The 26,172-nt window shown below is 34.3% G+C and overlaps 1 protein-coding gene across 5 annotated transcripts in view; it reads left to right on the top strand.

The window, feature by feature from the left end:
* The first annotated feature begins 280 nt into the window (after positions 1 to 280).
* LOC6650247 (low-density lipoprotein receptor) overlaps positions 281 to 26,172 on the top strand; it is a 36,293-nt gene continuing 10,401 nt past the window's right edge. For 3 of the 5 annotated variants that reach the window (XM_023179917.2, XM_023179915.2, XM_023179918.2), the window contains exons 1-5: positions 1,731 to 2,408; positions 9,852 to 9,998; positions 20,379 to 20,498; positions 24,880 to 25,002; positions 25,711 to 25,937. In XM_023179917.2, coding sequence (XP_023035685.1) covers positions 1,775 to 2,408; positions 9,852 to 9,998; positions 20,379 to 20,498; positions 24,880 to 25,002; positions 25,711 to 25,937 — 1,251 coding nt within the window. In that variant the 5' untranslated portion in view covers positions 1,731 to 1,774. Of the gene's footprint in view, positions 517 to 1,730; positions 2,409 to 9,851; positions 9,999 to 12,667; positions 12,813 to 14,086; positions 14,305 to 20,378; positions 20,499 to 20,576; positions 20,694 to 24,879; positions 25,003 to 25,710; positions 25,938 to 26,172 lie in introns of those variants that run through there. The other 2 variants (XM_023179916.2, XM_023179919.2) reach the window with 2 other exon arrangements.

Raw genomic sequence — 26,172 nt, forward strand, 5'->3', positions numbered from 1 at the left:
TTGCTCCAACTCCACATGCTACGCTTGCCGCTCTCTCTCTCTTTCTCTCTCTCTCTCTATCTCTCTCTCATAGTCGATTCTCTCCGGGTTACTCTTTCTGTTTTTCCCCCTTTCTTGGGATGCCACAGGTGGGTTTCAGCGCACAGTTTTGTACGCGTGGCGATCGTCGGTTCGCTGTAGTCGGCCGCATTTTCGTGTAGCCGATGGGGAGCCGAAGTTTTATGAAATCTTACACATTGGATACAATTGGCTCAACATTGAAATTCTGCTATGTATTTGTTTAGTCGTATATCGTCGTGCGTTGTGCACAGTCGTGTCGTTGATAGTGGATCGATCGATCATAGTTTGCGTATCCAATAAAATAGAAAAAAGCACCGGAAAAAAATTTGAGAAATTTTTTATGTGCAAATAAATAACAAAACAACACTAAAGCGAAAAAAAATAATAGAATAAATAAGAAGCAAAGTGTTCATTTGTAAATTACAACAGTGACAAGTGAAAAGAAAATAGAAAAATGTATGAAAAGAATTGATTTAGATTCGATATGTTACGTCAACACACAACTAATTAGCAAGCTAACACGTGACTTTGCCAAAAAGAGAAAGAGAAAACTGCAAAAAGAGAAGCAAAATATGAAATTAGGAAATTGTGTCAAAAATGTTTAAGTTATTTTGAAGTGAACTCTCCACATTTTTGAATGGTAGAAATTCGGTTGGCATGATTTGGCGGTACTTCAATTCAAGTGGCAGAAGCTACCGTGACACATACCGGAGCTCTTTTGGGTTATCATATGCTTACAAGAAATGATAAGCTGTGGAGCTTGTGGCACCAGCACCACCCGCAACCCACAAGCCAAACACCTTTAACTCCGACAATAACAGCAATTTGGAGCCAACAACAGTCGTCAGTGGAATCCATTTTTCAGTATGACAGAGCCAAATGCAAAGTAAAACATAAAAGTTAGAGTGAAACAGAGAGAAACACTGTACGGTTAACATTAACCCTTTACCCGTTCAACTTGAATAACCGCCGACAGTTCCCCCCCTTCTCCTAGACAGTTGACCAACCAAGTCGTCGCCCTTAGTTTGCACAATTTTTAATGCTCTAACATAAATAAATGGGTATATCCACTCAGAGGAAGTCGTTGGAACAAATTTTCGGATATTAAACATATGTCTTCTTCATCAGCAGATCTTCTTTTACTGAGATTTTACAATATTTTATTCTATTTCGATTGAAAAACTGATATTCCTTTCGAACCAGTTCTAAATATTCAAATTCAAATTCAAATTCTTGTGTCTAAAGACGTTTTCCATGCAAATTCATAATATATAATGTTCCGAAAAAGAGTATTAAAATTTTGTTATACTATTAAGTTATGTCGACCCTCGGTGTACTTTTTTCCTTGGTATTTTGACTGCTTCCTCTTTTCTTTTCGATTTTTGTGCAACATCGTATGATGTTTCTTTTTTTAGTCATGGCTCTTTTTCGCATGTTTATTGTGCGTTCCGTTTTACACTTGTTCGCTTTGCCAAAAAAACAAAAATACAAATATACAATGTACATATATATGTATGTATGTTCTTGCTCTCTGGGTGAAATTTTATGTTTTGCTTTTAGCTTTTCTTTTACCTCTCTTTTTGGCAACTGTTGCGCTCTGTTATTTAATAACGGAAAATTTATAAATGTGGCGTTTAAAATTGCAAATGCAAAAATAATGTTAATTTCAGAGAATACAACAATAAAAAAAAACAATAGTCCATTCCACAAAAAAATGGCAAGAGTTTGCTGCCTACCTCCTGCCATTGACCTAAGAGATCATAACGAAATCTCAATCGATCCATCAACAACAACACTAACTGTAGCACCGGCCGCCGAATTGCATTCATCATCGGCAACAACGACGGCAGAGGAGCCTGCAACATCTTCATCTTCAACAACAACAACAACAGATAACCTGCATAAAGTCGGTCCATTCTTCTTTAGCAGCAGCATCAATTATCAGAGCAAAGTGCAACAGCTGATTAGCTTCAGTTTTACCTCATCGTTCCATTTGATTTTCATTACCAGCATTTTGAGTATTAGCAAATTTGCTGCCGCCATTAATGCAGCCCAACTTACTGCCCAGGGCACGCCCACAACAAGCTTTTTAATGCAAAATCTCACTGGCTCAGCCCTAAAGGAGAAATTGAAATCATCAACTTTTGGTCAACCACTGGACATTCTAAAGTATTGGGCACCAGCAGCAGCAAACAGTTTAAGTGGCTCCAGTGGCTCAAATAGCAGCAGAAGCTCATCGAATAGTAGTAATCCAGCGGAAATCGGTGCCAGTTCGAGCCTATTCAATATTAATATGGACTTTAAATTTCTAAATGTATCGGGAAAAATTGGAACGCCATTGGATATATGTAAGCATGATTATTTTATAATAATATACTTAGATTTTAATTTTATTACGATTACACGTCTTAAGGCTCGGAAATTATTCCTCCTTGACCATAAAACTTCATCAAAGTCAAATATAAACCACGCAAGTCTTTTGTAAGTCTTTAAAAGTCTCAGATATAAGGTTGAAACCTTAGCATCCTTCATTGAATCCAAATTTGATACAATTCAATTAAAACTGCACAATATTTACATTTCGTATTTACTTTTCTTTGAATTTTGTAGAATTTAAAACCACTTTTAAAGTAAGATTATCAACTTTTGTTTATTTTTTCGCTAGAGTTTCTTTTCTAGATTCTGTTTTCTTTGTGATACTCTGAACCGAGTTTCTATTTTACTTGGTACAGAATATCACGCAACGTTAAGCCAAAAGAAAACACATCTTTTCTTCCAGTGTATAGCATGTTTAAGGTACTATTTCAGACAACCTCTCGCATTTCTGTTGATCATGCCACCAGCAAATACGGTCGCCACTCCGACAGTTCGTTGGAGTTTTTTCTGTTGCCACGGCTCAAGTTTTAAATGCACGCGAAAAAGCCAAAGCGTCTGGCAATGCAATTGCAATCTCAATCATAATGATCTTCATCATCATCATCAGCATGATCATCATCATTAATAAGAGCAAACACATTCCATTAGTCTCTGCTTCTCTGCCTCTTTCTCTCATCCTCTCTCGATGTTTGCCTTTTACTTTCCGCGAGTTGCTCTTTTCCTTTACTTGGTTCTTTTTTTGTGCTCGTAATTGATGTTGAAACCACCGGCCGGCTTCTTTTCTGTAGCGCCACTTAAAAGATCAATCTTCCAGCTTTCAAGAGAGCAACTCCAAAAGAGTCAGAGCTCAAGAGAGGGAAACCATACTGAGAGCATTAAATGCTGACTTTAAGGTTTTTAAATTCACCCTTAAAATAATTGCATGGAATTTTTGAATTTCATTTTGTTTGAATTGAATTGAATTTTATTTTCAAAAACATTTCGTTAATTTCAATCATTTTGGCAAGAGCCAAAAAAAACCTTCACCAAAATAGGCGTCGAAAACAAACCTCGCGAATGTCAAGTTAAGTGAATAAAAGCAAAAGCAAGTCACATAATTAATGCTTGGGTCATGATAAAATCCAAAACCAAGGTCCAAAAAGGTGGCAAGAGGCTAAATCAGCTACACTGTCAGAAATTAATTAAGCCATAAATCGATATGCTTGCATAAGGCAATCTATTTATGACTGGCTTAGCAAACAAGCTAATGCCTATCGCAATTGCGCTGTAACTGTTAGATAACTGGGCTAATCAAGTGTCAATCAAGGCATAAAAATAGTTGCCACTATTCTTTTTTCTTTTTTTTTTTTGCAACTATCAGAAAGGAGGGGCAATTGACAGGTTCCATTAACAGGAACTAGGTCAATTGATACAAACAAGAAGTATTCATTTAAATAAGGAATTGGTTTAGAAAGTAAAGAATAATGTTTTCCGGACAGGTCCTTGTCAGATAACTCCGGCCCATTTTCTCGTCTCTCTCTCTCTCTCTATATCTGTCTCATCAGGAAGCAACTCACATCCAGTGGCTCGAGGTTACATTTTTGATTTGATTGAAAAATTGAATTGGTAAAACAAGTTTTAGTTTTGCTCTCCATCTCATCCAGACATTCACAGACATTTTGTCGTAATTAACTTGGCTAATTAGGGTAGCAGTTTTCACGTGCAGATACTTGCATATATGCAAGAGTTTGCTTCAGGGCATTTAGTTCATTATTTAGTATAATTAAATATGTCTGTGTATGTTTCGGTGTGTATATATACATACATATCTATGTCTTAAACAGGTTTCCGAAACCAACTTTCAATGATGAAGCCAAAAAAGTGTAACAACAAATTGTACATTTGTTGCATCTACTTATGTCTCTATGTAACAAGTCTCCTCTTGACTTATTTTGCAATCATAACATGCAAAACAATGAGATTTCAATGTTAAATGGGTTTTAACTGTCTTTTTTTGAAAAAGGGTGGGGTGGCCAAGGTGTGATAAGGAGAATTTAGCACCTCACTCAGTTGGTAAACATTAAAGAGAGTAGTTAGTTACTTAACATTTGAGTAGGTCTAAAGCCAAAACAATTACTTTCAGTTATAGAAAGACTATAGTAGTAGTCATATGATTTTGGGTGCAAAAATATCTTCTTAAAAGGTTTTAGTTAAACTCGATTTATAGAAATAAAATCGATAATAAAGCGATAATTTTGAATTAAAACGGTATTAGGAGTAAACTAAAACAAAACCACATTTTGGCGAGTCATCTGTGTTATTAGAAAATGAACTAGAATGTAATTCCTGCTTTTGATATTATTCATTTTCCTCTTTTTGTTAATTAAAATTCTATTTTTATCTGCATTACAAAATATTACTCATTCGCAATGTTGACGATTCGCAAACAATTTTGGCATCAATGAGCGGTAAAAGCAAATAAAATCAAAACATTATATCATCTCATGACGTATACTTGCATACCTGAGAATATGTTGTATGGCATTCCTATTTTGGTATCTGCATTAACTTTTAAAATAAATAAAAGGATTATAAAGTATATGATTAGATGACATAGTCCATATGCCCTATAAGAAAGTGTATACAGAGCGGGTGGCGTGATTTACTGGCCAACAAATTAGACAAACCTATGACACGCTTACACAGCAAAAACAATACCCACACATTGTATTGACAGATTGATGTACATATTGAACAATTCTGATTGATGTACATATTGAACAATTCTGTGTAAATTCATCGAGATGAGAAATACATTTGCTTGTCATTCATTCACCGGCATCATTCCGAATAATAATCGTCTAAGCCTAACATCAAAACACTCTGACTCATCGATATCGAGAAATATATCGCATATGGACTGGTATACCGCCTTTCCAAACATGTGAGTAATTGTTATTTTTTGTTGTTTTTGTTATGGCATGACGACACCGATCAGGCCACATTTTTGTTTAAGTCAAACAACAGCACTTTAACCCCCGCAGCAGTCCCCCTCTTCAGTCTCACCCCTCCACCAGGTTTCTCTCTTTTAAAATGCCATAAAGAGCAGCTTAAAAGTGTTTCTCTTAATTTTGTTTCCCTCCAAGTTTTATAATTAACGGCCAAGATCCATGATAATGAGCGTCAACTGTACAGATACATACACAAACGATTCACATGATTATAAAGTACGCCAAGGAAATAGCCCCGACTTTATCGTGTAGGTTTATTTGTGCAGATAGAGTTTTATCAAAGCAACAGCAAAATTATCACATGAATTTTTTTTTTTATTATAATTGTTAGATAAAATTTTGGTAAAGTTTTACAAACAAAAGTTGCATATGAAATTCAAAATTTTTGACTCAAGCAAATATGTGAATGGAAAGTTTTGTTAGTTTTGTTTGTCCCACTTGGATAAGTTATTAAATTGATTTTTGTCTCACTAACGATTAAACATCATTAGTTAATAATTATTGGCTTGAGAAAACTTTTGTAAACCTTGAGTGATGTTTTCATATTCCACTTGGTGAAATTATTCAATGGAAACTTGGGAATTTGTTTAACTATCTCAAGTCCATTCATGACTAATTTATACTATAGGCCTCATTCTACCTAAATCAGCATTAATTAAGTTCCAATCAACAATTTCTACGTATGCACGCACTGTTGGGCCATGTTAACCTTGATAAAGTATAGCGAAATCACAAAACACTTATAATACTGATAATTTTGATTTTGTTTTTATTTTCTTTATTGTGTTTTTGCAAGCACTCACTATCTATAAAATTAATAATTATACCAATTTTTAGAACTACAACAAATAACTATCTATATTATCGGACTCATAAATGGGCTTCCACATGAACGAAAACATTGAAAAGATAATGCGTATAGGTTGACTTTTTGAATACTCTAACATTAAAAAGATAATGCTTATGGGTTGACTTTTTGAATACTCTATTTTGTTTAGTAATTCTTTTCTCTACTCCAACTCGATTTATAACGACAATGTTTCATTTAATTCCATTTAAAAAATTCACGTTTTGTTATGCAATCCGAAAGACCAAATTATAAAAGCAAAGTTCTTGACCTAAGACTCTAGTCGTGACCGATCATTATAGTCAAGAATTATTTGTACAGACTTTTGTGAGAATTCACACGTGTCTTCTATATATTTCAACTCCTTTTGTAATTCATTTGTATGACATTTACTTTAGCCACATTAGTCTAACACAAAAAGGCTATAATAAGAAAAGTGTTAATTGTTTTAACCCAAAAGTGGCTAATTCATTCCAACCATAAAAAAAAACTTTTGGTAGTTTGACTCAGTTTCTTTTAACTGAAAACATACGTTTATGAACATTGTAAAAAAACCAATTCCCCAATTAGAAAATGATAAAACAAACCTGATCAAAGTATTCAATTGACTCTTATCGATGTGGCGTTTTACCAAAACGTATGACAAGTGCAAAGTTCTGAATAAATTTCATAAATGCTTGGGTAATTTCTTTATCTAAATAGAAGTACTTATAAGCACTTTTGGTTAATAATATTTTGTTGATACTAATTTTGGGAAATGATGATAAATCGATCTTAAATCAAAATTCATGCTGAATATTTCGTTTTCTGTAACCTGTTGTTGGTTCTATTAATAAAGCATTTATATTGATTTGAACTCTGATTGACTTTTGCTGTGATTGCTGATTTCTGTTTATTAATTCGCCCTTTTTGCTGCCCAGTAGATAAATATATATATGTATATATATTTATTTCTTTATGTAGGTATGTATAGATTGGCGGGCTGACCTGCTGTCATTGAATTAATGGTGCGAATTTTCATGCGAAATGCCGTTCTTCTCAAAGACGGGCTCAATGATTGATTTCTTGGCATAACAGCAACAAAAAGTCGATGTTGTTCAATGAACTTCGCAGCAAAGCATTTAATTGGCCAAATGTCTTCACCTCCCTGCCCTAAACTTGGCCCGAGACCTAGACCTGAACCTGGTTTTCTGCGTTGGCTTGGTCTGGTCAGTGCCGACATTGTGATTCTGTCAATCAAATTGGCGGCTATTTGATGCTTCAGCAGCAGCTACTGCTGCTGAATTTCTGTGGCTTTGTCCTGATAAAACGTTGGCCACATCAAATTATTACCCAAGTAATTTAATTTATACACTTACAATGAGTGGGGCAAAAGAGAAAATGGAGAATGTCAGGAATCAAATGTCATGGAAATTAATGGTTGGCTAAAAGTTTACTTAAGCATGGTAATCAAATAGATAATCGACATGAAAATAATAATTTTGGGATTCTTAGGGCTACAAGTTATTAATATTTATAAATTAAGAGTTTTGCTTTAAATATAAAAAGGAAACTCTAGATAAAAAAGGCTACCACCATTTGAAATTTGCATTTGACTTAATATTCAATAAATTTTACTTTCATTTTAAATCAATTCGTTGCTTGTTTAAATTAGAAGAAAACTTTAACAAAGCAAATAAGATTTATTTAACCTCAGCCACTTTATCCTTTACTTTTCTTTTATAAATAAATCTAAAGTCAATCACATCTGACATCTGGACAGAAATCGATTTAATTTGCATTCTCAAGCAATCTGTAGTTAATTTTAATGGCACACACTAAAGCAGAGAAAAACGAAAAAGTATCAGATACCATACGTGGTCAAATGATGATAATAAATTTTCTTTCTCTCTCAACTGTTCGTTTAACGCGACTTAAATGGATTTTATGAGCCATTTTCTTTCACTTCATCTTTATTTGCCTCTTCTTTTAATATTTATTTCAATATATTGTAGCACAATTTCAATTAGGCGTCTAAACGACTCACTTAAAATGCAAATTGCATTTCATTTACATACAAATTTTGTCTGCAACAACAACAACAACTGCAATGCGAACAAACACACACACACACAAAGACACAAACGCACGTCCATACTCATATGTATATGTATGTATGACCCCCGTAGATATAAAAAAGCGAGATATAAAAAAAAAATTCTTTTCAAAAATTGCATTCAGTTTCTTTTTTTAATAATTTAGAGACTAATAAAAATTTTCGAGGACTTTTGATTGCTTTGTCGGAATGGCGCAAAAAAGAAGCAACCAAAAAAAAAAAATATACGAAATAAAACAAAATAAATAAATGCACATGCATAAACCGAAATCAGTCAAAGTGAATAAAAAATAATGTAAAAGAAACAAACCAAAATCAAATTATATTTTGCATATACGAGGTGTGCTTATTTAATAACGCGACTGGCAACTGTTTTGTGAAATAGATCTATACTGAAATAGAAAACCTTTTTAAAATTTCAAACTTCATTTGAGAAACTACATTTTTAATGAGTATTAAGAGTTCTAGTTAAACTGTTCTTTTTTAGGTATTCAAATATGTTTTCACAAAAAGTGTTTCAGCAAATTTAAGTATCTGCTTGGGGTTCGATTTCATCAGAAAGATAATATGATTGAAGCAGTTGTGTCATTTACTTGATATTACAAAGAATCAGTTTCACTATTTAGTAACCACACCTCGTATAGAGAATTTCCCATGATAATGAAGACTTCACAATATACATATTGGTGTGTGTCGAGGGCAAATGTCTGATGATTTTGTAATTAAATGTCTGTGCGTGGTGTGTGTGTCTGTGTGTGTAAATGGGAATACATAGGTGGCTTGGATGTTCGCTCCTTTCTTCCAAGCAATTGTCAATTTGTGTTAAATGCGCGCAATTAAACGGCAAATGGCAAAAGACATACACAGAAACTCTTTAAGCATAATCATGGCAAATTAACAGAAGTGACAGTGCCTGGATATAGCCTACATAGGCACTATTTCCCTATTAGACAACTTATGCCTTTCAAGAGCTAATCACCATCAAAGTGATAGAGAGACGAAACCAAGACCATTTGCCAATTTAGAATAGTTTAAGAGGATATACAAAGAAGGCAGAAAATGCTTCCCACACACAGTCACTTATTAATTTCACAAAAACTTTACCCTTTAAGGCTTTTGTGGTATACCTTAAGCACATACACACACCCATACATGCATACACTCTGTCAGCCGCAACTATACCCATACACCCCCTTACCCATACATACATACAGCCTTTTGGCTTCATTATTTACAAGTTTTTGTTTATTGTCAGTTTCGGCTTTCATTTTCAAAAGGGTTTCCTGAGCCTTGTCAACGACTCAAATTATACCCCAAAATCTTCCCCAACCACAGTATGAAATTTTAACTACCTAAAGTTTTCAACTTAAGTTTTTAGTTATGAATTTGATTAGGCTTCCTTGGCTCTTGATAGCATTCAGTTTTGTCAACTTAATTAATTAATATGTATGAATTGAATTCATTCTTCTTCTCTCGATTTTAGCTTTATCTCTGCCCCAATTTTGCGATACGGAACAAAAGCAATTCCAATGCCGTAATGGTCAATGTATACCCATACGATTTGTCTGTGATGGCGATTTCGATTGCAAAGATCAGAGCGATGAGCAGGTGGAGTCATGCAAATTTAAAGGTAAGTAAACGAATTCTGCTATATGTATACATTTACAATTGTTAAGTATCTATGTGAATACTGCTTTGCGGTTTTTACTTGACTGTTGCACATCGAACTTTTAAAGGCCATTGAAACTTTGTGCTCAACGACTTTTTGACACTCTATGAGACGGTTCAGCAATGACATCTGTTCACCCAATTAGAGAAGAAAGTACAGGGAACCAATTATTTAAATAACTTAAATTCCTGATAATTGTGTCAGGTTCTTTGAGGTTTTCAAATTAAACAAGAAAGAAAAATGAGAAAATCTGAAACATTGCTAAAACCCCAAAACTTGTAAGTTGTCGCAATATTTGAATGAAACTTTTCACATGGCCATTTGATCGTTCCTTTTTTTTCGATTTATTTTTCCCTTCGGTTTTTTGTTTTTGTTTTTATCAGGCCCACTTCTCGGAGTCTCTGGAGTCAAGAAATGGGTTTAGGGATTTCACATGGACACAGATGTTGCCAGTTTACGTGCTCTCTCACTCTAATCTGTTGTCAGTCATTTGTAGTTTTTCAATTTAGAAATGTCACAGAACTAACCATTTACTCATACCCCTCCCTACCTCACATATGCCCTTACTGTGTATCTCTTTGTGTTTGCTTTTGTATTGGTTTTGGTGTTTGGCTATTTGTTTGGCTTCGTTGTTGAGTTGAGTTGCGTTGAGTAAGTAACAACTGGCTGTTTATTTAGTGTCATGTCCTCGTATAGACCTAGGACAGGACCTGGGTGCACGAGCATGCCAACTCTTATTTTCATTTAAATTCCTAGTTAGTTTATTTTCTGTGTGTGTGTGTGCGTTTTTTATTAGCTCCATTTTTAATTTGATTTCATTTTAGAAAAAGATGTGTTGCCTACTTTTGGGCGGCTGTATGCAAACACTACCAGAACATAAAATTGTGCACAGTTGGCCCAACTGAAATTATAGGTGTCACATTTAAACCATTCTGCATAAAATTCTTTGTTTTTTAGAGTTTAGACTAAACTTCGTTCAAGCTCAGCTTTGTGGTAATTGCATAGAAAAGCAAATTTTATTGCGGGCATAAACAAGCCTTGAACTGGCTTAGCAAACAGAAAAGCTTCACAAGAAAACCAAGAGCCAAGCCGTTGATTTAACCAAACATGCAAAGAAACAAGTCAAGTGCAATCCAAGTAATCCGTTGCATCATACTGAAATCTCTGACTACTAACTAAGTAGATTAGAACATAGCGAACAGGAAATCTCGACTAATTGCTTAAAAGCGAAGCACTCAAAGGTTGAGCGTTTTCAGTTGCAGTCGCATAATAAAGTAAAAGAACTTTACATTTATTTTGGATAGAGCCGAACAATTTTCCTAAAAATCACTGTACAAAGATCAGAACCAGCCAAAAAACTATGAAATTTAGAAGTTCTACAGAGCAATTGTCTTAATAATTTTATTTTTTTCAAGGTATGTGTTACTAGCTAATAAATATAAATAAAATGATAACAAATTACGGAAATCAAAATTATATAGAAACAGTCAAAAAGTATGTTTGGTCCATCTTATCATTTAGCACAATGACAGACAAAAGTCAAGCCGAAAATTTGTTTTCCAGTTTTTATTGACAATTTCTGACATTTTAATTTTCATAATTTCAACGATTTGCTTATAGCAATTCGTTTCTTTTATTTTAGTTTCAATTCAAAGTTCAGAGAGATGAACTTATATATATAGACCCTATATTCATAGATTGTGCTTTTTGTCTTTAAACGCTGTATAAAAATTAATAAACAAGATGATTGAAATATTTATAAGTATTTAGAAATTGCAATTGTCATTTCACTGGAAATTGTTCTTTACAAATAAACTTTGTAAGGAAATAGCTGAGGTCAAGACGTCTCCGCTTTTTTTTTCTACTGATAATTGGTGAAAATAATTGTATAAGTGATGTTTAATAGGAAAAAGAATAATTCTAATCAACCCAGTAGTAGTTTGTAGCTCAGGCTTATCTAAAGTCCATTGCACAATTGCGACTTACTTGAGAGGAGGAAGAAGAGAGTGCAAGAATTGCGTCGCACTAGTAAAGCGGTTTAAACTTGACCCAATTCGATGTAACTATATAAAGAGGGATACTGGGGAAAAAAAATGAAAATACATAGACATAGACAAGCACAAGCCACTTATACATACATAGATGTATGGATGGATGTATGAAATATAAACAAAATCTTATCAATTAATTGATTTGTCTAATGCGACTTACACTAATTGTGCGCCGTAATATACTTTAACAAAACAGATTCTTATTATTCTATGTAGATTATAAATGCTTATGGCGAAAGGCGGTGCCAATTTTGTTTGTCAACAGCGAAAAAAAAAATAACAAATATTATTTAGAGGAGATAAGATGGAATTCCCCCAAAGCAACTTACGGAACTTAGCGAATTTAACTCAACTCAGTAGTTGAGTGTCTCCAACATTCTCTGCTGTTGAGTGTAAATTTGAGTGGAGTGATAAAGAGACTCTTATCAAAACGTTTTGAGCGCAAGCTCTGGCTCCACTGTGAGTGAGGGATTGGATGCTGCTGTCTGCTGGCTGCTGTTGGGATGCAGACGATTTTAGTGTTTTTAAGGTTTGCCCAAAACCGAGAGCCAACTCAGTTGGCATCGAACCTTGTTTTGAAACGGATGTGTATGTCCTGTTTGCCTCTTTCGAAGCGGAAGCAAAGATTGTCGAAAAGGCGGCAGAAATAAAAGTGCAAAGAAGTTCAAGTGAAATTATCAAAAAAATCGGTCTTGATATTATTAAAAATTGTGCAAAATAAATCGTATGTAAAATAATAACAAAAAAATTTAAAGGCAGTGGCAATTTATTATTTTCAAAGAAAATATGCTTAAAGAAAAAACTTCTTAGGTTTTTCGGATATTTTTTTGGCGTCCGCTTGGCGGCAACTAAACTAATGACAATCGGCGGTAGCTTTTCTCTAACGAAAATTAACATGCGGAAGCTTTTCCTCAGTAGTGACACTCTCTGTCCGTGTTTTTGAGATTTTCTGTTTTGTTTTTCACGCTTCTGCGCGTGTCTTTTTTCTCGTGGCTTTAAAGTTTTTTTTTTTTTTGTTCTTCTGTTGCTTTTCTCTTTATTTTAATGTAATTTGGTTTTGATTTTGTGGCCGTTTAGCTTTGTTTTCTTTTTGTAGATTGAATTGCAAAACGCACAACACACAGACACACACACACGCAAACATATACAGACAAAGATAAATAAACGCATAATACATAAAGTTGAACTTGACATAGAATTGCATTTTACATTGATATTTGCCCACTTGAGGAACGTTTTGTATTACATTAAGCGCAATAAACAAAACCAACAAAGAAACCACAAAAACCTAACACAAAGGTGCATAAAAAGCAAAAAGCAAAGACCAAGCTGTTATAATTACATTAATTAATTAAAAAGCAACACTGACAATAAGCGTGCATTATGAGTGTTTGCATTAAGTGTGATAATACGCATTGAAAATTGAATGTAAACATAGCGCAAGAGGATTAAATTGCCATTAAACAAGAAATATGTTGAAAATATGAAAATATATGAGAAAAACAAACTCTCCTCCAACAATATAATCATAAATATTTAAAAAATGAATATTTGAAAACGAGAATAAAAAAATAAAGAATGCCAAGCTTAATTTATTTATGCAAACAACAAAAGAGCGAAAGGAAGTCGCGCGTAATGGCAAATATAAAAAAATTTCAATTGCAAACAATAAGAGCAATAAATATAAATTTAATTAAGTATTAAACGCAATAACAAAAGCAAATATGCATAAATAAATATTAAAATGTTATTTACGCAATTTAGCCAAACATTAAGGATCAGCAAAGTATTCTCAAAGCCATAATTCAATAAAAACATAAATCAGATGAATTTATTTTGCAACCGTTTGACGCTTTTTTTTTTGTAATGCGTAAAAATGTTGCCTACTTTTTAGCTGGCCTTTTTGTAAGGTATTTTGTTGTGATATTTTGCCACTGCCATTTAAAATAATTAAGCCTTAACAACAATTTAATTTAATAATTCAACGAAACACAACAGCACTCCGGCGTCGTCACATTATTAACATTAAAAACAAAAGCCAAAGAGCAAAAATAATAAAACAAAAACAAGAAAACAGAAGCAACAGCAAACATTTTGCAGCAAAGTTAGCAACATGGGACTAATATGCAGCTTCACAGGCTGGCTGCTGTTCATGATCGGATTATTACAGCAGGCACAGCCTCAGCAGGCTTTAACTTTCCTCACCAGGTTGCCGGGTATGAGCCAATGTATATACATACATACTAACTAGTAAATCATTTTTTCATCTTAAGCATACATAATCTGATTAGCTTACATACACACACATACACTTACGATAAGAAGGAAAGGTCAGTGAGAGTTGATGAAAGATAACAAAAAATGGTACGATTAATCAGCTAATCAGAATAACACGATTAGCTAAAATTATTAGAAATAGATTGACAGCTACGGGGAAAGTTTTTGTTGATCTAATTACTATAACTGTATATAGCTTTGAATAAATAAGCATATTAATAAATTCAATTAATAAAAAAAAAATAACCTTGGAAATGTCTTCTAAATGAAATAAATCTTCAGAAACATTCACTGATATTGAATTAGGTCAAGAAACTTTGATAACTTGCTCACTTTAGTCAATGTTAATTTCCCAAATATAATACAGAATTAAACATTTGAAAACACTTATCTTTAGTTTGTACAGAGTTACTAATCTTACTTCTCTTTCCATATATAGGCTTAATATTGCATGGGATTATTGACCGCTGGCAATTTGATTAATTAATATATACAAACTTAGCAGAAACAGAACAAGAGGGGAAAAATGTTGAAAAAACACATTTTTTTCTTATCATTTCGTATGAACTTGTTTTTATTCAAGGCTATTACATATTGCTTAAAGTTGTTTCTGAATAATTCTATACACTTGTCATTTGGCTATCATTCACTCTTTGTTCTTGTTGTGGTTTCTTTTTTTTTGCTAGTCTCCCTAGGGGGGAAATGGCTTATAGAATAGACATTTCAGGGATAACAAAAGCCATTGCCAAAGCCCATTAGCTGCCATCAAGTGTACTTCAATTTACCGTTATACATTACCAATGCGTTACTTTTATCTTTTTTATGCCCGGGCGTGGCTTTACTAAAGCAAAGGAAGACAACTCTCGAGCACAGAGAGTTTAATGTCACTTGTTAAATCGGCAAAAGTCAGTAAATAAATAAATAACTTATAGGCAACTAAACTGAGAATGTGTTGGCCATTAAGTTCAGATAGACATATACCCTGCAAAAGAAATAGACAAGGATAGCTAGGAAAGAGAGAGAGAGAGAGAGAGAGAGTGATAGAGAAGGCAGAAAGCACTTTCCCCAGCTGCGTTAAGTGGCCCAAAAGAAAAACGAGTATAAGAATTGGCAAGCCGAAAACAAAGACGTCGCTAGACTTTTAAGCAGCTTTTGGCTCATGTGCCTCTACTTCTACATACAAATACATACACACCATGTAGTAGTAGTTGTGCCTCGTTCTAACAGTGTTCAATATCGTGGGCATAAATATTCATGCGGCACATTTGAAAAAGCAGACAGCTGATAAGCCAAAGCCGGAGACAGAAACAGCGACAGAGAGACGTAGTCAGAGCCAGAGCGACTCTTGCAGACAGACTTCTCCTTCTGAAATGTGCAAAATCTAAAAAAGCAAAAAAAAAAGTGCCAAGCATATATATGTATATATATTATTTCTAAATATATGTACATATATATATCCAACCAACACATGCCTGTGCTTCTATCCTTGGCTGCAAACCTTAGATAACTTCAGTCACACATATCCCATTTTGGCCGGGTCTCTGTGTCGTATGCTCCTTATAAGCCATAAATTATGCATGCCTCTCGCTTTCTTACTCTTCTATATTTTTTAGCTTCCTCGAATCGAATTTCTCTCCAAAAAAAAAAAACACATGTATGAAGAGATGAGGAAAATATAAAACACATATAAATGTAAATATATCTACATATAGATAGATTGTGAAAAGCTTTAAACCGTATGATGTCAATAATGACATTTTAAACGCAATACGTTTCAAGTTTAAGCCCATCAATTAAAGCAACAGTTAAAGCAATAAAGTCTAAGTTCGCAGTCAAAGGGCCCAGTTCTAAAACGAATTCGGGCTTTGCTTTAATTGATTGTAGGTTTTTGTGTTTAAACTGATTGACAGGCATGACAATGCATAGTCAGCATATCAGTCATAGTATTGTAATCAAATCTTTATGTAAATCTATCCGCTCTAAATGCAGAATGTTTATAATGTGAGATCAGCAATTGTTGCATATGAGGCCGTTGCTTGATCGAAGGTTAAACAAAACCATATGAACTTAATATGAATGTAACAAAAGATTAATTTTTCCTCCATCATGTTTTTCACCTGCTGGCAATGTCCTTAGAATGTACTTCAAAATATTATTTGTACTACATAAAATATATATATACATATATGCTTTATATTATAGTGTGAATTATTGAGAAGCCTTCGTTTTGGAAACAGAGGTATATCTTCGCCTTATTTTATATTGATTGATGAGCAACGTGTCGTATGAGTGTTTTTTACGTTTACCATGCATTTGATATCCTGTAAAATTCAATAAATGAAATGAAAAGTTTTAATTAAACGAGAATGACCCACGAAGGCAAGGCAATTGTCGATAAAACATCTGCTTCACTGCATTTTCATAAATATGTATACAAATTTATTAAAAATCTTTGACTCATTAGAAGTACAATTAATTCCCTTTTTCACTCTTTTCCCAAAAATGATTTATGACCCATCTATCAAATAAGAAAAAAACTAAAAAAAAAGAAAAACGGAAACCCTCTTGATTTTCCCCTTTTCAGCCTCTTTTTTTTTTCTTTCATTTTATTGAAATACTTGAGGGAACGCAGAAGTCCAATAAAGCGTAAGGAAAAAGGTGCCATAAACAACAAGGACAACAACAAGGGGCGAGCCTTTTCTTTACGCTTTTCTTTCGAGTATTTTTCTCAGCATTCTCTTTTTTTGTATTTTATGGGTCTAAGGCAAAATAAAAAGAAAACAATTGTAAACAATGAAAAGGAAAATCCCCCTAAACTGCGGCACAAATTTTTCATTTATTTATTGAGACGAAATGCCAAGGCAAACGTAAGGACGAAGGTAAAGCGAAATTTGTTCACGTTTTCATTGCGCTGCTTTTCCTTTTTTCCGCTGTTTAAATGAATCGGACAATTCAATTTATGTTTGCCAACAACAACAACAACAATATAAAGAAGAAGATACAGGCAAACTTCATTAGGTGACCGGAAAAAAATAAAATATTTATATATACATATATACCCATATAAAAAAAAAAATACCAGACTGAACTGAAATCAATGAAAGATACTCCCTCCTTTCCTTCTGTTTTTTGATATCTTCTGTTTTATGTGTGCGAATGAAAATGAATGGAAAATGGCCTAGGAAATGTAATTTTCATTTAAACATTTAAAGAGACAAAGAAGTGACACACAACAGAGGGAAGTTTGTTTACTTTAGCAATGCCGTACATGTTATACTCTTTAAATCTATATGTAAATATGCATTTTGTTTTAGTTAGTGTAACTGGCAGACATGGACCCAAAAGTGAATGAACTCGTTTAACAAAAGTATAGAATTAGTTGCAAAGATAATAGAGAATGGAAATGGAAAATGGCAAATATCAGAAAAGTTTTAATGCTCCAAATCGATGGATGACCGCAAAAACTTATTTCTACTTCCTGAATCAGCTTCTCTCTTTGTCTCGCCTTCTGCTTCATCTAATTCTTGTTGGACACTTGAAAAAGAACAAGCCAACTTAGTTTGGTGTCCTTTTGCTGCTTTAAGCTGACTGTAAATGAGCTTGGGGATATCTCAAAGGATGTGGAAATGAGGTGAAGGGAATAACTGCATTGTGGCAAAAACTTTGCCAAGCCACACACACACACACACAAACACAAACACATACACATGTATTTGTATGCTGGAAAAGTTTTTGTGTATTGCTTCTTTGGATTTGTTAGATGACTTTGTCACTTTTGTGTTGTCAACAAGGCAATGGATAAGCTTTGCTCTTTCTTCCACCGCCCGCCGCCAATCCATTTAGAAATCGAAAATTTCAGAGCAATGCACTTGCAATTTATGCTTCTCACCTCTGTCTCGCTCTAGCTCTTTGTTGCCTTTATTGTTGCCAGAAAGGTGTCAGAGCCCTGCCAAGTGGCAGCTGCTGCACCGAAGCACTTTAAATGAATTGCATAATATGCATGAGGGAATCAAATAGCATGGCAGAGAAGAGAACAGAGCAGAGTGTGGCAGAACATGAATTAAAAGGTTCTATCACTCCCTTATTCATTCCACCTTGTCTCACACACACACACACACACACACACACACATACACATCTCGCGTATAGCAGCCTGCCACCTGCTTTTCGCTATGATGTTGTCGCGACGCGGCAGACTGTAAATAATGAAGTTTGCATCCTGTATATGCGTCTATGTGGTTGTGTACGTGTATGTGTGTGTCTCTGTGTATGTGAGCAAAGCCCAACGACTGGGAAAAATACTGTATGTATTTAGTAGCATGCTCTTAGGCAAAGAAAACATACACATAATAAATATGCGTAACAAAATTGTTGCACAAACATCCACAGACAACAATTTATGAGGCATTACGAAAAGTAATAGAAATATATATCAAAAAGTAAATGACGACGACAAAGAAGACAGACAAAACAAGGATGTCTCTTGCAAACAACCATAACAAGAGCTCCTAAACCCAGCAGATTGATCTTTAGCCTTATAAAAACCCCTCATTTGGATGAATATCACGACAAATTGAATTGAATTAGATAATATTCCAATATAGAATTTTGATATTCGTTTGCTTATACTCGAATTGAATGACAACAACACAAGCACCCATTGAGTAAAATACATTTTCTTCTTAGCTTGTGTGTGTACACTTTAGTAATTAAGTGTTTTCCCACGGCAAAAATAGACATGCAGTTTATTTTCACGTCTAAAACAGGAAAATACATCGAATATGTATGTATGTTTTGTCAACTTATCTTGACTTGTCTTTAATTTTTGTGTAGCAGAGTGTAATCAAAGTTTTTGCACCAAACACACACAACACAACACCAGTATAGTATAAAGTTGATTATGAAAATTTCATTAATTTCTTTTAATGCAAGTTTCTTATGTCTCTCGGTTGGCAACCGCCAACGGGGCAACGGCTGGCAGCCTCCTGCTGCTATTCTTGCTGCTGCTCATTAAACCCAGACTAATCCTCATTCCTTTTGTGAAATGCCCCAATGAAAGTTAACTAAATGCCGCCGCTGCCTAGGTAAATACATTATGGAGCAGATTTTTGGTGAATCCGGGTATAGGGTCTTCCCGTCGTTGGTCCCCAAACGTAAAACGTGATGCGCATTTTTCGCACTGCGACTAACTTTGAGTCTGAGTTTACCCCTCCACCCTAAGGGGATAAAACACATACAAAAACTTGCGCCAAAAGTTTATGGCAAGTCTGGCAAGGGATACCAAAACAGAAAAAGGGAACTTTAAGCATAGTCATGGTGGAAATTCAGATGTCATTCAGCACGGCATTCATTTGAATTACTCGCTAAATTGTGTGCAGTATTCGCTTGAATAAAAATAGAGGAAGCCGAGCAACGCTTAACGTTGAAAATTGAGACGAAAAAGATGAGATTTTTGCTACCCAAAAAAGGAAAATGCATTAAATGTTCATTGCATAAAGTAGGGAAAGGAGAGAGCCAGAAGTTTGCATAGCAATAAAATTCCAAAAAACAATTTAAAGACTTTAATAAAAATAAAATTTTTGCCTTCTCTTCGAAATAGTACAAATTCTTTGGCATGCAACTAAATTAAATTAAAAGACAAATGTAGTCAACTGTAATTAATCAATCTGAAAGTGATCCCTTCGGCAAGTTTTCTCCTTCTCTTTTGTTTCAAAATACTTCTATTGAATTTTTATTTTGCCTAGATTTTCAATGAACTATTATTTAACTAGAAACTAATCCTTTCAAATGGTTTTAATTACATCCATGCTCAAATCGTAGCAGCTGAGCTAATTGCTGGCAACCTGTGCGCTTTAATTTATTGAGCTCAATCCAATAAGGCAAATCAATTGAATTGCATTTATAGTATTTGTAGAGATTAAGCATCTTAACTTTCATATGCCTTCAGAATATTATTTAAACATTTAATTAAAAATGTATTTCATGAAATTTTTAAACTTTTTTCTTTCTACAGGATCCAGTTGTCAAGAGGACCAATTTCGTTGCACAAATGGCAAATGCATACCAAATAAATGGAGATGCGATCAAGAGGCCGATTGTGCTGATGGCTCTGACGAGACTCCTGAGTTGTGCAGTAAGTAATTAAAACTATTAAGAAAATCTATATGTAACACAATCTCAACTGTTAACCTGAAATCAATCTTATAATTAGTGCATTATTGTCAAAATAATGAGGTGAAATGTAAGAATGGCGAGCAATGTATACCAAAATCCTGGATCTGCGATGGTGACTACGACTGTCGCGATAGATCCGATGAATCGGAGTGTAGTAAGCAACAAATTTTAATTATTCATTTGCCAACTACTAACTGGAGGATTTTCTCAAGCCCATCACTAAAAAACTATAAACACAAGCTAGTTCATCTACATTTACATCACAGACTTTATGACTTAACTTGGCCATAAATTAATGTCATTTGTGGTGCTACGTGCCCATATCAGCGGAACTAATTTATATTTATGCAGCTTTCCTTCCACCATTTAGTCTTTAGTTTCCTTTTCCTCTCTGGGTTGTTTGTATCGTTGGTTTTTTATTTAAGAGAAAACTCCACTTGTTTAACATTTTTATTGTCTGTCTAACTATATATGGGCTTAACTACATAAAACGTCCTTTTTTATGTTCTCTCGGTTTTTGTAATTGAAAAAAATGATGCCAGTTTTATGATGTTATATACTCATCACCAGTGAGATGAGTCGGAAATAAAAACTGGTAATCAAAAAATGTCAGACGAAGGAGAGATAGGAAGAGAGCGATGGAGGGAATATAGCACTTGCAGGATTCACAGGACTCGCAGCCAATTGAACACATGTTAAGGGAGAGCCAGCGAACTTTGACGTTTTTTTTTTTTTTTGGTTGGTCTGTTTCGTGTTTCAGTTTTATGGTTTTCATAAGCTTTAAAAATTCACATCAAATATTTTTTGTCACAAACTTTTTTCTCTCTTTTTGTGGATTTATTTCTTTTGTTATTTTTTTCCGCCCCCTCGAAATGTTAATTGAAGTTTCGATAATAAAAAAAGCAGCCACAAATATGTATTTTATGAATTTCAAAAAGTATATGATCTATTACAAGTTTTAATTAAAACCTTTTATCTGATTACTTTACAAATAATATGTGCAACAAGCAAATCAGTGTTACAACCTTGGTATATTTATTTATGCAGAAATCGTTTTCTATATTTTTTCATTTAAAGTCAAATTTGTTGATTTTTGGTAAACTTTTTCACTTGTTGATTCTTTTCACCAGGTGCAACAAATATAAATGGTGAAAAACTTTAGCGTTTTCTTTATTTGCCTAAAAAAGTATGCTACAAAAAAATGTTTCTCAAAACAGCTTTGTGTAGGACTATCGAGAAGTACTTTATCCTAGTCTTAGTCTGCTTTTTGTTTTAAAAACTGTCAACACCCACAAATATTGCAGCTGATATGTACTCAAAATAATTGTTAATTGATAGTAAATCAAGGAATAATGGACATGCTTGTAGAGCTTTTATTTGAAAATTTTTAGAGTTTTATTTTGATATTCCATTAAATCATGTCTATGGTTTTGATTGATACTTTTAGAACTCGTTTAAAAATATTTTACAAGAGTATAGAAACTGCGGTAACAATGGCCAAGTGAGTTCGTCCCCCTGGTTTAGGTTGAGAGAATGAAAAATAGTCCTATGACTTCCATTTTTCAATTTCGCCGGCAACAAGATGAATCGTAAAAAATGAAAATGTCGCCTGGGCAGTCAACTTTTTGTATGCCCTGGCAAAATCAATTTGCTAGAGGGAAAATGAATGGAATGGTTCGACACTGGCACACACACACACTTACACACATGCACACGCACACACTCTTTTTGTATTCTATAGAATTTTCTTGTTATCTGTCGCCTAGTGGCCTAGTCTATGGGAAAATCGAGGCAAATGTGTGGGTGTGTATGAGTGTGTGGATGGGAGACTATCAATGTGACTATACTTGCAATTTGATTTTAATTTTATTTAAAATGCTTTTAGTTTATGTACAATAGTTGCTGAAGCATTACAATTTCCCTTGCCCTTCCCCTCTGCCCATCAACTCCCCGCCACTTCAATGCCAATGAAGTTTGATGCTTTTGTGTAGAGGAGGAAGCTGTAGATGTTTTTTTTTTCCTTTTGTTGTCTTTTATTTACGAGTATTGTGTTGGAGCTTTCACTCCCTTTTTGTTGCTCCAGCTTCTTTAGCTGCTTTGGTCCTTGTTAACATCAAAGCAAAGTTTGCCAATATAAAAATAAAAAGCAATGAATATACCTCGACGCTTCTTTCAGTTTTTATATCGTTTTTTTTCTGGTGTCTGTCGCAATGCAGTTTTCAATTTTAGCGCGCTGAACAAAATCTAATAATGAAAAGTTTTTGATGGTAGCCAAAAGTTGTCCAAGGTCTGACATAAATATTTGCATGAGGAAGGATTCAACTGAGAAAATTAAACAAAAAACCATTTGAATTATCATAATCAGCCAACCAAGAATTCTTTCTATTTTTATTAAAAAAAAAATCAACAGTTTTAAAGAGTCCAAACAAAAAGTCAATTATATTAGGATTATGACTTTATTCGTGCAATTTGAACCTAACGTTTATTTCTTATTTATCAAACTTCATTATTTCTGATAAAAATTAAATTATTATTACCACCTTATTCCCCTTTTTTTATTCGAGTTTGGAGGTATGAGGGAAAATAAATTCAAATTTAAGTCATATCACGCATACGACATGCGTGTTCTACATGCCAAGCGACGAAAATAATCATAAATTAATTTATTTGCACCAGTTCTTCTACCAAATTCCCACACAACAAACCTCACACCAGTCGAAAGTCGACTCTTTGATACCCTGCATTAATTAGAAGTCTTCAATTGCCATATCGTGTTAAAATTTATGTGGTGAAAGGCACAAAAACTTTAATTAATAGAGAGTTTACAATGTTTTAAGATGACAGTTTATCATAGAAGTAGAAGTTTATAGTTGATTTTAGCTTTTGTATTTCATACAATTAGATGTTCAATATACCCTATCCAGTAGAGGGTATCACAAATGCCAAAAATTTGCCCATGCAAACAAACCAACACGTATAAATACATGCATAAGTGTGTACTAGAGGTAAGCTGGTGTTACGTAGACCAGAAAAAAAGCATATTTAAATATGCTGCAAGAGCGACAACCATTTGTTTTTATTGCACACACACACACACACACACACAGACAGACAGCAGGGGGAATTACATAATCTTATCAAGGCAAAATCAAGCATGGCCACAGTCGGGAAATGCCAACGGAAAGGAACAGTGCGCTGCTGTTAAACCGGAGAGGCACAACTCTCCTGACAAAGGACATTCATTTCACGCGCCGGGTGGTAGGAAGCAAACAAATATATAATATAGAACAGAAAAAATAAAACGAAAGTAGGGTAAAGTAAGGTTTAAACGGGATGCTAGTAAGCACTGGAAGGATAGAATGTCTATGGATGGAGGAATGGGGAGTTAGTACAACTGGCATACTAATACGCATTAAGGGTTAAACACAAGCGTTTTTATGTTCTGCCTCTCAATCTTTTTCCTCTGTTCTATCTGGCAGTGTTGTCAGCTTTGTTTAATGTCCGCTGCTTCTTGGTTCTGAGAACAAAACTTCAATGAAACTTTTTGCCATCTAATGTATATGTGTGTGTGTTTGTGTGGGTGTGTTTGTACATACATACATATACATGTATGTATGTATGTATGTATGTATGCTCGGGTGTATGCGATAATTGCTTTAATGCATACGCATGTGTGCGCTTTAACTTTATGGAGTGTTGGCTGATAATGTCTTAATTACTGCCTAGATAAAATGCCGACTGCTTAGCCAACAATTCCTGTGTGTGTGTGTGTGTGTGTGTGTGTGTGTGTGTGTGGTTGTGTGTGTATATATGTATTTCAGAGAGGTGTGGAGGTGGGAGGGTGTTGGCACGACAACTATGTTTATTACTTAGCAGGCATTCAACGAAGTCGGAGACGACAACAACGACTTTGCCTTTCCTTGTCTCGCCTCTGCTGCAGATGCTTATAAACTTAATTACTTACTATACGCACTCGCACACCCCCAAATAAGGACAACAAGAAAAACAGCAATCAGAACTGTAGGGAACACAGAGCCATAAAAGTTCTTTCTTTAAGGATATCTACAACTTGAAAAATGTATCAAATAGCCAAAAAACAAAAAAAAAATCATTTTAAGATTAAATTAAGTAATGTCATTAGCTAGACAATTAGTTGGCAATTTCAAAAGAAAATGACAAAAGCACAATAAAGACAATTTTAAGATTTAAGTAAGTTCCAAAATGTTTCTAATCAACCTCAACTATGGGATAAAAAACAGAAATGATTTCAGGTTTAAATGAATTTCAGGTTTTCGTTCTCGATATTTTCTATAACATTATCATTATGTATTGCTTTTCAGAGACAAAAACATGTTCGCCCGAAGAGTTTACTTGCAAATCGGGCGATGGTCAATGTATACCACTTGCCTGGATGTGTGATCAGAATAAAGATTGCAGTGATGGCAGCGATGAGGCCATGTGTAGTAAGCAAAAAAAAAAAATTGAAATTCTTTAGAAATTCTTTAAATCTGTGTTGTATGGTGTTGGATATACTTATTATACTTTTATATTTTGTATATTTATTGCTTATGTGTACCTACTTATGTTGGTGTGTGTATGTTTACCAAACTTATGTTTTTATGTGCCTCATATCCTGGTTCCCTGCTAAGTAGACACAATACTACATATACATACATACATATGTATGTATGTATACCCTGTAAACAGTGGTCCCTTACAATAACGTTCCTTACATATTCCCCACCTAACTATATATAGAGTTTGAACTACCTAAAGCCCCCAAAAGGCAATAAAACACAAATATTTACGCACACATTCTACAACCAGAATCACTTTATGCTTTTGTAACATGTATCAACATAATATATATATATATATTTATATATATTTATGTATATACCTATTTCTTCCTCTTTTTTTTTTGTAAGGGTGTTTGTTTAGCTGGCAATTTCATAAAATGGTGTTGGTTTTTTCCTTTTCTTTCTACTTTTGCTACTTCTTTTTTTTTTGGCGAGTTGTATTTCATGCTTTTGGCTCTCTTTTCACTTTAAATCCAAATACATTCATTCATACATACACTTGTATATAGTAAACACTGATAAATCCTCCGCTTCACTCCATACACGCTGTCATAATCTTTTACTAATCTAAAATCTTTCATATAAAATTAGATGACACTTGCCGCTCGGATGAGTTCACCTGCGGTAATGGACGTTGCATACAAAAGCGTTGGCGTTGCGATGATGATGATGATTGCGGCGATGGTAGCGATGAGAAGGATTGTGGTCCCAAACCGGCATGTGCAATTGACCAGTTCACATGCAATTCCGGGCATTGCATAAGTCGCGGTTGGGTATGCGATGGGGATTATGATTGTCCCGATCAAAGTGATGAGTCGGTAAGTTTAGAGTGTAACAAAAAATATCCAAAAAACAAAGTTGAATGGCAACCCTCGCAAATGTATTTATAAACCAAGCTGAGGAAAGCATAAATTATGCAGGATGTGAGCATTATTCAACAACGACTACGACGACTACGACGACGATGACGACGATGACGACGAGGACGATGAGAACGGGGATGATGGCAGCAACTGCTTCCCATAAACATTTACTATGTGTGCTTTTGTTGTC

This window comes from Drosophila willistoni, chromosome 3R, assembly GCF_018902025.1.
Source record: "Drosophila willistoni isolate 14030-0811.24 chromosome 3R, UCI_dwil_1.1, whole genome shotgun sequence".
In the NCBI taxonomy this organism is placed as follows: domain Eukaryota; kingdom Metazoa; phylum Arthropoda; class Insecta; order Diptera; family Drosophilidae; genus Drosophila; species Drosophila willistoni.